This window comes from Sphaeramia orbicularis, chromosome 22 (genome assembly GCF_902148855.1).
Source record: "Sphaeramia orbicularis chromosome 22, fSphaOr1.1, whole genome shotgun sequence".
Taxonomy (NCBI): Eukaryota; Metazoa; Chordata; class Actinopteri; order Kurtiformes; family Apogonidae; genus Sphaeramia; species Sphaeramia orbicularis.
The window spans coordinates 13,202,741-13,216,573 of record NC_043978.1 but is presented as its reverse complement, the minus strand read 5'-3'; the positions used below and the strand labels follow the sequence as shown (position 1 = coordinate 13,216,573).

Here is a 13,833-nt window from a genome sequence, read left to right as displayed (position 1 = left end):
AGTCACATTTATATTGTGATGACAGGATGTTGTTTTGTTTGGTGATAAATCACCGATCCTGTTGGTGTTTTTAATATCTTTAGTGAAGAACTGGATCTGTGAGTGATTCTGTCCACATGTGTAACATATGTACATGTGTTTCTGATGGTTGCGGAGCAATAAACAGAATTCTTCTCCAGATATTTCAGTTTCCATTGTTTTATACAATTACATAAACTAGAAAATCCAGAGGTACATAAACATCTGACACCATCTGCATGTCTCTGGAATAGAATCTTCAGATTTGGCTCAAACGTCCACTGGGTATGAAAGATGAACTGATTAGACAAGAAGGTCAGGCTCATTGTGGCCTGATTTCTAGTCCAGTTTTTTTTATTGACATGACTTTTACGTGTCCACCCTCTTGACTTCCTCCCTCAGACACCAGGACGGGGCTCCTCCTGTTCCTCTGGTCTGTGAACTTTAGAAATACAGCAAATCTTTATACGTTTATGACATTTCTACCATATACGGATAAAGAAAAGACACTAACTGATTCTTTTAACTCACTAGAATGCAGAAAATGTGTGTGAATGTGTGAAAAGTACTGTGGAAACAAGTGGGAACATTAAAAAACTGTGTATGCTTTACTAACTTTTTGGGAAAAAAATCACAACTGAAACAAAATGAAAATAATAGGAGAAAATTAGCAAATAATTTTACTTTAAAATTGTTATTATTCATCTTCAGGTTGAACTTTAACTTAGCTTTTTCTGATTCTGGTTGTAATTACTCAAGCACTAAAATGTGTATGTTGTTAATGTCACATTAATATAGTTATGATTCTCTAGTGCACAGGTGTCAAACATGCGGCCCGGGAGCCAAAACCGGCACGCCAAAGGCCCAATTTGGCCCCTGGGATTAATTTGTGAAATGCAAAAATTATACTAAGATGTTAACAATCATTACCTCCACCAAAGAGGTTATGTTTTTGCCGGCGTTGGTTTGTCTGTCTGTCCGTGTGCAAGATAACTTAAAAAGTTATGGCCTTGGCTGAGGTCTGCGCTCTCTGAGCGCTTTTCTAGTTTTAGTTCAGGTTCCACATTCAGACCAATTCAATCTCAAGTGGGTCAGAACCAATAAAATACTATCATAATAACGTATAAATAATGACAACTTCAAATTTTTCTCTTTGCAAATGTAAATATTTTCATGTATTTCCACTAAAACAAAGCATAGTTTCACAAAAATGTGAATAACCTGAACAAATATGAACGACCTGAAATGTCTTAAGAGAAGTAAGTACAATTTTATCAAGATTCTGCCTGTTATTAAATGTTTTGTGTATTTTTTATATTATAATGTAAATATGTAAATAATAAACTGAGGCAGAATTTTGATAAAATTACACTTATTTTTTCAGTTTGTTCATGTTATTCACATCTTTTGAAAGGATAGTTTGTAGATGTAAACCTTTTCATAGTGTAAATTAACTTTTTTCACTCTTAAACATAGAGAAAAGTTCATAGTTGACATTATTTATATATTATTATGTTATTATTGTACTGGTCCGGCCCACAGCAGATCATATTAGGCTGTATGTGGCCCCTGAAAGAAAATGAGTTTGACACCCTTGCTCTAGAGGATGGTTTATCTATTGAAGGTACTATATGGCTGCATATATATAAATATATAATTTTTTGCACAAATTACAGCTAGATTGGGTCATGATTGGCATTTTTACAGAGTGGGTCTCCATAAAAAAAGAAAGTTTGTCACCACTGCTGTTAATGAACCTTAGCATTAGCTTTCCTCATAATAGACCTAGATAGTATAGTTATGTAACTCTGTCCACTGCTTCCTGCTCACATATCCCGTTTAAATCTCATGCTTTGCAATGAAATCCAGTCTTCCTTTGCAGACCGGGGGATCCGGGACAAAGTGCGGGTAAAAGGGCTGGGCCTGGGACAGGTTTAGCCTCATTCCGACGCGCAGTGTGGACTCCGTACACTCCGCTTTCTGCCCCGATCCCTTCCCCTCCACCTAACCCACGGATTCAGAGCCTCCGTGCCCCGTCGGGTGATTGACGTCCCAACTTGTCCAATCATAGTGGCGGGTGTCGTTCTCGGCAGCCAATCGGCGTCGTAGGTGGCCGTGGGCCGCGTCCAGCACGCCTGGGTGCGTCTCTGTTATGTGTGCCATGGTCTCAGCCCAGCAGTGTTGACAATAGGGTGAAAAGAAACAGCCCCGAATCAGAAACGAGCAGAGGAAAACACACAAATCCAGGGGTTTGGGGAAGACAAGCAGTTAAATCAGTAACAGGAATGTAATTGCGTTAATATAATCGTTTTATATAGGCATATTTTGTTATAAATGGGAGTTTGAGGATTATTCCGCTGGTACTCGTGGGTTTGGCTATTTCAGGCCAAGATTTTCCTGCTGCTCCGCCGCTGCTCTGCTTGGGGAAGAAAGGCTGTTTGCACCGAGCTGGGGGTAGCCTATCAGTTAGCCCGATAGATTTCCAAACATAGGATAACTCCCCGCCTCCGTCTCCGTTGCGAACCGCAGAGGATCAAGGTAAAGTACTACGATTGGAGGGCTAACGGCCACTCGGTCGGCTGCAGCTCGGGACTCGGGACGGTGTGTGTTCCCCTGCCCGGTCGGTCTGTCAGTCTGTGAGCGCTAGCTAACGGTAGCAGCATTAGCACTGCCCCTGTATTTACATCTGGGATGATGGGTGATCGCCCAAGCCCGCCCAGGTAACGTTATCTTATTAGCACACATGTGAATTTAGACTTTATATCACTGTTTTCACACATGAGCTTCTTGTGTTGCACAGAATGCTAGCTAGCTGGTGGTGGCTAGGCTGTAAGCTAACCCGCGATAGCCGTAGCACTAACGTCAGCTAGCTGAGCAAAAAAATCACAATTTCTCCACTAAACCTTGATAGCTTTGACCAAAATATGCATTGACCACATGCTAATATTACTAAAGTGTTTTGTGCACTCTAAACGGGCAACTAGCTAACGGTATATACACTAAATGAGACGCTGTAATGTTTAATCTGGAAGCTAACGTTGCTAGCTGGCTAACGTTAGTGAGGTTATCGCGCTGTCAAGTTTTGAATATTACACCGCCAGGCCCAACATGGCCAGCTCCCACAAATGGCTTGATTTTTGACTTCACGCAGCCGATGGCTCACTTACTTCACAACAGTTACTATCTAACATGAAATGTGTGTTATTATACTGTGAACGGATATGATTTTATGGTGTATTTTTGGCTCTGTGACTGATCTTTCCAGGCTTGAGCTGATGTCAGAGGGAGTTATTATAGGCAGAGGTGGAAAAAGTACTCAGATCTCAGAAATAATCTATTATAAGTAACTCAGAATGCTATATGATGGTGCAGAAAAATGCAGTAAAAGTCAAAGTACTCATGCTGAATGTCTCCTTTTTAAAATTTTATTGTATTTTTATCATTGCTGAACACGTATGAGAGAATTTCATGCTGTAATCTGCCGGTGTGGAGCTAATTTTAGATGCTTCATGCATTGTTGTGTTCATTAATAATATTATACAGCTTTGTCTCATGCAAACATATCATACAGTTACGGAAAAATTATCTCAAAATCACTCCTAATTTCCACTTTGCATCATGTGCAGTGTACCAGTATATAGCCATGTTATATGCTGATGTCAGCATGCCAAAATCAAGGTTATTCCACCAAATATTAATATCTGAACTCTTGACAAGTTGAATTTTGCTAAATTTAAGTATAAACTTGTTTCTGTTGTTATTTTGTAGTATAACAAGCTTTGACAAGGTTTTTCTTTGGAAATTGGGTGAGAGGTCAGTAGTTTTACTCAGAGATGCATGTAATAAATGACAGTGGTCTCTGTATTTTAACCAGCTGCATGTTTTCTATGCTTATCAATCATAAAGCAGCTGTAGCTGTCAAATATAGTGAAATAAAAGCATGATATTGGCCTCTGAGATGTAGTGGACTAAGAGTATGAAGTTGCATGTAATGGAAACACTGTAGCACTTAAGGACAGAACTTTAATGCCAATGGTACTGACTTATATTCAACAGGGTTTGCAGTAATTGCTGATGTGTAATCCTCATGCTTACAGCGTACAAATAATGTGAAAAGCAGGAAATATATTTATTTCCGAGATGTCAATATACTACAAATGAAGAAAGATAAGGCATTATAACTTGAGAAGAAATTTTGATGTGAAAACATTGTGTGTAATACTTTGAAGAGAATTTGTGTTTCAATTTGTGGGTGAATTTGTCAGAATTCGGGTTAGATGTTGAACTCATAGTGTGATAACATGATAGGGAAGAATGGCTGTTGTTGCTGTTGTTTCATGTTGAATTTATAAGTGTAAAGAAAGTGCACATAGGTCCACAACATGTAGAAGTAGTTTTATGACTTACATTACAGTATAGCATGTCCTCTTCCTTTTGTACATGTCAACATGGTTATTTATCATGTCTCTCAAGATTTTCCCAGTCTGTCTTATGTATCATTTGTGTAGAATTAGTCTATTTTAAGTTACATGTTGAAAAGACTCTACAGCTTTTCGTTTTTTGTAAAAGTGTAGTAATAATCTGACATGAACTTTGGCTTTGAACTAAGGTACTGTTGACAGATAGAGACATCTTTATTGTCAGGGAACAGTACAAGTCCATGGCAACAAAATGTAGTCCAGCAACTACCAGAAATAGTAGCAATGTGCAAATTAGGAAAAAAAAAATCTGGTTTTATATGTAAATGTAGTACATACACTAAACAAATAAGGCTTTGGGCAGAGCATATGTGCACTAGATAACAGTGTAAATGGTAAATAATATGAACATTCAAAACAAGTATTAGTCATAAATAAATGCACTGTTAACCCACCATGACCCAGGTTCATGGACACTAAACAATGTATACACAGATAATATACAGTAGTAGTGATATCCTGTGGTGCATACAACGAATGTGGAGGGTACAGTGAAGAATAATGGAGGTTGATAAGAGGTGTTAAATCATGTGTAGAGTTCAGCAGGTTGGTGTCTGTGAGGAAGAAACTGTTCTTGAATCTGCTGGTATAACATGCACTGACTGTTTACATGCACAAAGTATTCCAACTCTCACCCTCTTTCCGAAAAAAGTGTTGTGATATTTGTCTGAAAACCTGTTGATTTCCATCTCTTTGTTCTTGTTTCTCCTTCTGCCCTCAAAAGCCTTTTGAGCTTTTGTTTTTTCTTTCCATCTCTGCTCCAAACTGTCACACTGTTTGCTAGTTGGTTTGTGTCCAACGTGCTGAGATGAACATAAACTAGAAATTTTTTCAAAAACTCCAACTGAAACCCATATTCTGAATGAGGTTAATATTTAGTGAATATGTCAAAATAAAGCTCATGAAACTGGAATAATATCCTCATATCAAATTTCTCCTACACTCAGGATATCCAAATGAAATAGGATCATAAATAGACATAAAACAGAAAGAAATTATGTTGTGCAAAATCTGGGTCACTGATTTTGATCCTTGTTTCATTTTTTGTTTTTTATTATTATATTTTCACTGACCTAAAAAATAATAATATATATCTCTAATAGTATAATAATATTGTGAGAGTGCTTGAATTTCAGTGTTAGACTACGTACAATAAAATGATGAATACCCCTATTTTTGTTGATCTTGTTGGACTTGTATCATTAAAAGCAAAGCCACACTTTGTCTTAAAACTGTTGCAACTTTAAAACAAATTATGCTCATCACTTCCTTTATCAGAATCAGAATACCTTTAGGGAAATTGGGTTTGTTACAGTTGCTCCAGTCAAAATCAGAAACACAAAATATCTGCACGCATAGAATTACAATAAAATACTAAAGGTAAAAAAGCTGACTAAAATATAAAGTAAATAGTTGTGCAGTTAGGAAGATTGTCCACCCAGTACAGATATTACAGCAATTTTAGATAAGCATTCGAATATTTTAAGACACACTGAGATAAAAATGGAATAATAGTGGAATATTTTGTGCATGTAAGTGTAGTTATGGTGTAACAAGCACAATGCCACCGGTTTATCGTGTTTTGCTGTGTTTCATTGTCTCAGCTTGTGTGTTTCCAAGCACTGAGAGACACATGATGAAAGACAGAAACGCGTATGATGAGAGGCGGACACAGAACGTAGAGGATAAATCCTTCTGGAGTGTTTTTCCTTCTGACCTCTGCTCCGTCAGCCATGTGTGAATGGCGGCAGCATACCACAGGCCAGGTGTGGTGTTGCGCGTTAGGTGTGTTGGTATTTACAGTGAATGTACAGTGGCGCTGTGTGTTTTGGAAGGTGCTTTGTGTGGCGTTCGGATGTCATGCCACGTTGTCGGCGGTCCAGCCCTTCGTCCATATCTGAACATCCAAAGTCTGCTGTGTTTATGATTCCAGAGGTGTGGGTACTTCTTTCCTCTTATCACCGTCTGTGTGTGTGTTGGAAAGTTGCTGAGTTCATTTGTTCTTGATTGTGTGATGAATGAATCACACCAATTAGATGCACCGTCACTTTGCTGCAGTGGCAACGTGAAACCTAGCGGAGTAGTAGTAGTAAAAGACCGAAATAACTAAATCTGCTTTTCATATAATCAGCACTGGCACCACTTATCTGTAAATTGACGTCTAAAATAGCTGCTCTTTTTTATGTATAACTAATGTGACTTTTCTGACTCCTACATGAATAAGTAGCATCGAAGTTGGAACTGTTCTTGGCAGATTTATTGACTATAATGGCTTTTTTTTGTATACTGTCTTAACCTAAAACTACTAATAAATCCAAATAGGCACCTGGTTGATAAGAAAGCAAGGAACTGTTACCAGAGTTAAATATTAATCTGAGTGAGTGTGAAGTTTATTGAAGCAGATCAAAATGATGTGTTGCAAGTTTTTAGTTAAAATGTCAACATTTCACAAGTTCCAGCTTTGTCATCTCAGTTCATACTAGTTTTGTTCCAATACTGAATGCATTTTATTCATTAAGCGTTCAACTCAAAATCCAGATTAGTTTATCACCATGTGTAATGTAGGCTATGATCTGAACCTCATATCTGAATCTAGGCCGATAAGTATCAGATGATAATAACACAGATCATGATATAGAATATTTTCTGTAAATTATATACAGAAAGGCTGATGACAAATAAAATGTACTGACTTATATTTCATTATATTGAAAAAAGAGATTATATAAATATGCTTAGTTTTCTGCTATGACTGTTCACAAACTGTCCATGTTTTGCTTCACAAAATACTGCCGCAGACAACAAAACAAAGTAGTAAGAGCCTAATAGGAAACAATGCATGTTTTCCTATAAGTGAATGATAAATATAAAGGTACACGATCCGCCAGATATTAGAACTATTTTGATAGATATTGCCATCATGATACGAGTCACAGTTTTAGTGTGAGTGGTACTTTCTCTGTTTCATTTTCACTCAAAGAAATCTGAAAATGATGTGATTTCTATTCCCTTATGGTTGAAGAATCAGGACGTCTCTATCACCACTGTACTTCATTTATAATGGAAGGCCATGACACATTTTATCTTCATCAGAAAAACTTTATCTCTAAAGATGCAATTATTAATGGATTCTTCTATGACTTATTGATGATTAAATTAATCAGCAACTATTTGACTAGATATTGATTGATATTTTAGTAATTTTTTAAGGAAAAAGTCAAGTTTCACTAAATTTTTTAAAATGCTAATATAAAATGCTGATTTCTTTCCTCTCACAGAAACCTGATTATAGTGAGTGAAAGTCAAAGCAAAAGCTATAATGCAAATATGTGAAAAACGAGATGTTCATCAAGAACAGACTACACAGAATGAAACCAAAAAAAGGAACAAAGACTATTGCAATTGACATTTAACAGGTATCCCAGAAAATATACAACCTTGAGAATAACAGTCAGAAAAAAGTCATTGATGGTCTGATTATTATGATTATAACTCCTTTATTTACCTCATGGATAACGCCAAAACATTATGTCATCAAGCCATAAAACCACAAGACATCAGGCTGAATTTAAGCCTCAGTGCATCATGTGACACGTAAATTAGGTCAAAGAAAATTTACCATTAACTAATTTTTTTTATTTTTTTTTAAGTGATTTTTTTTCCAGCCATATTTTTCTCCAGTTCCTGAATTTTTTTTTCATCCAAATGATGAATTAATGTAATTGACATAGACCTACACTTGCAATATTTGTAATATTTTGACTGTTTAGATTTTTATCCAGCTTTAACAGACATCCTCATATTGCACATGTCTGTTACTTAACAAAAATATATTATAGCATGACTGTAGTTTCACCTGGTTCATATGTAGTGCATCTTGAATCCTGTCCTTGAATTGTTCTGGAGAGTAAATGTCTGCGAAGCTACACTTGCACATCAGTGTGAGTTAATTCTCCGTTTAGCTGAGTGAATGCCTTTGCTTATTAGTCCATTAAATCACATTACAGTTATTTGTCATGGGAATGTCTGCATGCAGTAATTAATTTAAGTTCAGGCTGAAGTCCTGTCATGTTTGACTTTGGCAGCTCTTTGCATCTTCGTTTCTAGAGTCTGGATCCCCGGTGAGATCCTATAGTGTGTTATTGTTCATGTTTGTGTGTACATTTTGTTCTCTCACTTCAGCTGTGTTCGCCTTGCCCATTTGTTGACTTCCTGTCGAACAGCGGCTCCCTCCCTCCCTCCCTCCCTCGCCTTCCTCCCTTTCTCCCTGTTGCTCGCTGTACGTGCCCCCTCCTCTCTCTCTCCTTCCTCCTTGTTCTTTTAATCCCACCCTCCCTCCCTGTTCGGATGTCATCTGGTCTCTTATGTAAGAGGCAGGGGAGGGGAATGGCTCCGGCGCTGAGGTGCCATACGTCCGAGCGGCCGTTGTAGTCTCGCTATCGTGTTTTGGCGGCGGCTCTGGAGCGCTTTAGCCGCTACATAGAAACGCGCTCAGAAAGTGAAGGACTAATGGTCGTACATGGGGATTCATGTGCCCCTTTGCACAGGTAAGAGCTTCTGAGGGTGTTGAGAGTGAGAAGTGGCTGCAGTTTATTGATTTTTAACAAGTGGAATGTGGCAGGTGGTTAAAGCATGAAAGCATCGTCTGGAGAAGACTGGCAGGAATGGACAGATCTTCCCGTCAGCTTGGAAAGGCTTTATTAAGTTATATCTGAGAGTTACTTGGTTGTGCACATTAGTATGTATTTTTAAAAGGTTTCTACTGGTCCTAAAATTACCTTAAAGTGTATTAAATAAGGTTCTGACGGGTCTTACAAGCAGATTAGATGATGCTTAGTTTTAAGAGTCGACCCATAATCAGATGTGATATTCAGCATTTTTACTCTCACCCGAATCTGTATCTTTCTTTAATCCTGCAGCCTGGTAACCTAATTTAACTTGGAATGATCTACTTTGGCTGTGATGCAGCTGCTTCCGCCTGTAGACGCTGTTCCGTGACGATAAATACTGATGAAATATTATTGAATTATACTTTTTAGTTTGATTTGGCAGGTCGGTATTGGCCCTGAAATAATCAGAGTGTTTGAGATCAACCTCAGTCTTGCTACTAAAGATGTTTTTGGGAAGAATCACAATGTGGTATGTGGGAAAACCTACTCTCCAAAAAATATGTACTCCTAGATATAATGCAGATATATCAGCAAGTAACACTTTATTTCACCGATGGCAGTGACCAGTGTTTATCTTATGTATGGTTGAAGTGCTGTTTGTTCAAGATACAGTAGACAGAAGACATACAGTTGAAGTTGCTAACGTAAATGTTCAGGTAAAGCCTGCTGCACCTTGATCCAGAAAAACGAATGAGAAACTTTGACAGTAGGATATTAAGGCATTAGAGAAAATGAAAGCCACAAACCATAAGCTTTTGTCAGTTGATAATGGTCTGGATGCATTTCACGTCAATAATGTCCATTTTTTACTTTCCCTCATATCCCATGTGCTTCTTTTTGTCTGTATGCTCCCTTTATTATGGTCTGAGATGGTTGAAAAAAAAATCTGTTGAAACCCTTTTTAAATATACAGTAAATAACCATCATATCAGCCTTTTATTGACAGTTGTTGTTTGTCATCTGATGTGTCTTGACTCGTGGAACCATGGCATTAACAGTTCAGTGGAATAACCTCCTGAGTGTACGTCAGAGCCGCTCTGCTCTGAGCTGAAGATAATCCCAGAGTGAAGGTGATTTCAAAGGTCCTGACCTGGTTGATGCAGCGTCTGAGGCTCAGAGGTGTCGCGGTGTCACTTTTCGATTCTTTCGTTGTTTACATTGTGGTCCCTGATGCGGCCCAAAGGCACTTCGTACAACATCTGAATAATCCCATGGAAAACCGTCAACAAAGCAGGGAATGGAAATGTCTCCACAGTCACCTGTTTCATTCAGACATGTGCCTGTTTTTAATGGTTCAGCGTCAACGTCTGATGGGGCTCGAGTGTGAATTACCCAGAGACATATCATTGTTCAGCTGTGGGGATTTTCCCACCCGGGTGACAATAGTGGTGCTCATCACAGACGGATCATTAACAGCTGTGTGGTTATGAAAGAGAAGACGGTGAATAGTGTTGACAGATGGCTCTCCTGTCATGTTTATGTAATTGGTTTTGTCATTTGTGAACCTGTGTCTGCAGGGTGTCGGACGAATCTAGAAATATGTCTGTTGGGTTTCTTTTCTGATAAATTCAGATGTGCTTGTGTGGTCCAGACTGGATGTGAAGCTGTTAGAGGGTTCATACCAGAGTAGTAAGTAGGGCTGCACAATTAATCATTAAAAGATCGCAATCTTGATTCACACATGCATGCAATCTCATTTCTAAACACGGACAATTTTTAAGCATTTTATTTTACGGGCTGCATTACAAATAAATGCCCACAAACGCAGAACTGCTGACGCCTCCTCCCTCAACCAATGGTAAAGCATCTTTACAACAAATGAGCCTGCTGCTGTTGGCTGCAGTTGAGTGAAGAAAGAGTGAATTACAGCGGAGGAACGTCTGTGGTAAAGTTAGTGAAATGGATGAAAACCCCAGTGGTAGTGGTGAGAGTCACCCACCTGAACTCGTGCCCAATTAAGTTTCACATTCAGTGGTGTTAATCTCATGTCGGTCTTTTCTGTCGTCCAAATCCAAGTGTGTTTTCATTTTCACTTCTCTGACTTCTGTGCTGTTGTTCTTCTCCTTTTCTTTTCTTTGCTGGTGAGGATAACTCGGCTTTTAACCAAGAATCAAAAGGCTCACCCTCTCTAAAAGTCGTATATTAAAAATATTCCATTGTGCCGGCTGGAAAGTTTTTTTACACAGCAAACTTTCGCTGATCAGCTGATGTCACTTAGCAACTGGGACCAAAAGTGCAGTGTTTCCGCTGGCAAGGTTTATCCATGCCGCCACACCAAACATTTCATACAAAAAAATCATCACCATCGCATATTATACATATGTATAATATATAACAGGCCAGGACAGGTGGATAGGGAGAAGGTAAATGAAAATAAAATTTCACTTTCACTTCTGCGGGGGGCACAGACCGCACCGCCCTGTACCCCCATTGTATAAGTAGGACGGAAACTGATACACATGCGCAGGTAACCTGCTGAAACGCACACGCGCGCAACCCCCCTCAGCCGAACTGCATGCGTGTGGCCGAGCCCCCTCCCCTCACACCGACCGAAACGCACGTGCATGCACCCCCCGCCAGAAAGTGTGCGTGCAGCCCCCCCAATTACACACAGCCACACCAATCAATCAATTCCACAGCAAACACTGTGTAAGTGACCGGACCACTTGCAAAGTGCAAAGTGATTTGAAAGATGCAAATCAGAGGTGAAAGAACCCATTTTCCTTGACAACAGTGCAGTAAACATTTTGTGAAAAAAAATCACGTTAGAGAATCATGATCTCAATTCTAAGCAAAAGAATCGTGATTCCCATTTTTGCCAGAATCGTGCAGCCCTAGTAGTAAGTAGTTTTACCAGTCACTGTGTTTATGGTCTTTATTGTAGTGTCAAGATGAGTAAATCACTGCTGGTCGGTTTGTCACAGTTATTGTTGTGTAGTGTCGTATTACAGTGATTTTCACCTCTTCTCATATATTTTAACTCCTTTCTTGAAGAATGAGGTGAAATGTGTGGAGGTAGCAGTTGTTTCAGTGTCAAAGATGAGCATCACCAACAACAGATGCTTATCAATGATATTTCTGTCTCTTTACCACAAACTATGACTTGACTTCTAATATTATCTCTTAAACTGGATGAGATGATCGTAGAATTCACACAGGATTAAAAAATGATTTATCGTTCATCATTTACATGTACATAATTTTCCAGAGTAAGGCCCACAGGGCACAGGGGAAGCAGTACAACTTATGCATTACAGTATTAAATCAATAATGTGCAGTACTGTCTAAAAGTCTTAGGCCACTATTAGATTGGTTCTTTTAGCAAAAGTTATATTGACCGCACATAAGGATTTCTCAGTCTCTGCATCAATAGATCAACTGGAAGAAATGCATACAGCACAAAAAATTAAGTTTATTTCTTAGGTTATATGGAGTCATCTGGACACAGAAAATGATAAGACGGTGTAAAGAAATACTGGGATGTTCTGCAATAAGCTTGGTTTAATATATGACCAAATTATTTGAGAGAACTCCCAGACAGTGGACTTGACAGTTTAAGCTGCAGGTCACTTTAAACACTGGCTTTTACCTGTAGAAGACATTCAGTTCTGATTTATTTAATGTTTAAAAACACTGCACATATTCCCTGTATTAACTTCTGTCTTAATAAAGAGACTCATAAATAAAACAGATATTCACTATGGGGTTGACTTTTGCACAGTACTGTATATTATATATTGTTAAAGTGTGGGAGACTTTCGTCACCAATTTTTCATCAAATCTGTAAAACCTCAGTCATAGCCTAAGTATCACAAATCCATAAGTCTTGCTGTGATTACTCGCCTGAATCTCTTCCCTCACAGTGAACAATTTTGAAGTGCCATCCACCATAAACAAACCATGCATTTCCAAACAGAGCTGGGAGGTAACTCGGGCATCTTCGGAATTTTGTTGCGACGTGCATTGTGGGAAGTGGTGTTTCAGCCGTTTCCGCATGGTATTTGTGGCAGCTGCCGCTGCCAGGCAGATATCTGCTTGCTCCACTTCCCTCTAGCCATTTCCGCATTTCAGCTGTTTCCGCATCGTGTTTGTTGCAGTCATATAATATCATATGGTTGCACTGCCACTGTTGTTGCCAGGTGGCTGCGCAAACCTCTGCTTCCCACAGTGCATGTCACGACAAAATTCCAAAGATGCCTGAGTTACCTCCCGGCTCTGTAAGCACACGGTTTGTTTATGATGGATGGCACTTTGAAATTGTTCACCGTGAGGGAGGAAATTCAGGTGAGTAATCACAGAAAGACTTACGGATTCGTGATACTTAGGCTATGATTGAGGTTTTACAGATTTGATGGAAAATTGGTGACGAAAGTCTCTCGCAGCTTTAAACTATAGCAGCCCTGATCGGTGACAGTTGTCATGTGTTGGCACTGATTCCTGCTGACTTAATTGTGGCTGTAAAAATCACTCTTGTTCATAGGTCATCACTACGATCTGTACTGTATTCTAAACCAGTTTCTTATTTTTTCACTCTGGCTGAACATCCAGGAAATCCTAGAGACAAACTGCATCATGTATCGATGTAAATGATTGTTAATCCACCTGTTATTTCACAAATTTCAACTTCATCTGCTCTGATTTCAGACATTATCAACTAGCAGCAGGAA

General features: G+C 38.8%; 1 protein-coding gene across 7 annotated transcripts in view; it reads left to right on the top strand.

The window, feature by feature from the left end:
* The first annotated feature begins 2,175 nt into the window (after positions 1-2,175).
* ppp2r5eb (protein phosphatase 2, regulatory subunit B', epsilon isoform b) overlaps positions 2,176-13,833 on the top strand; it is a 75,793-nt gene continuing 64,135 nt past the window's right edge. For 2 of the 7 annotated variants that reach the window (XM_030126504.1, XM_030126503.1), the window contains exon 1: positions 2,176-2,556. Coding sequence is in view for 5 of the 7 variants with exons in the window: in XM_030126499.1 (XP_029982359.1) it covers positions 9,006-9,043 (38 nt within the window). In the remaining 2 variants the exon portion in view is untranslated. The other 5 variants (XM_030126502.1, XM_030126501.1, XM_030126499.1 and 2 more) reach the window with 3 other exon arrangements.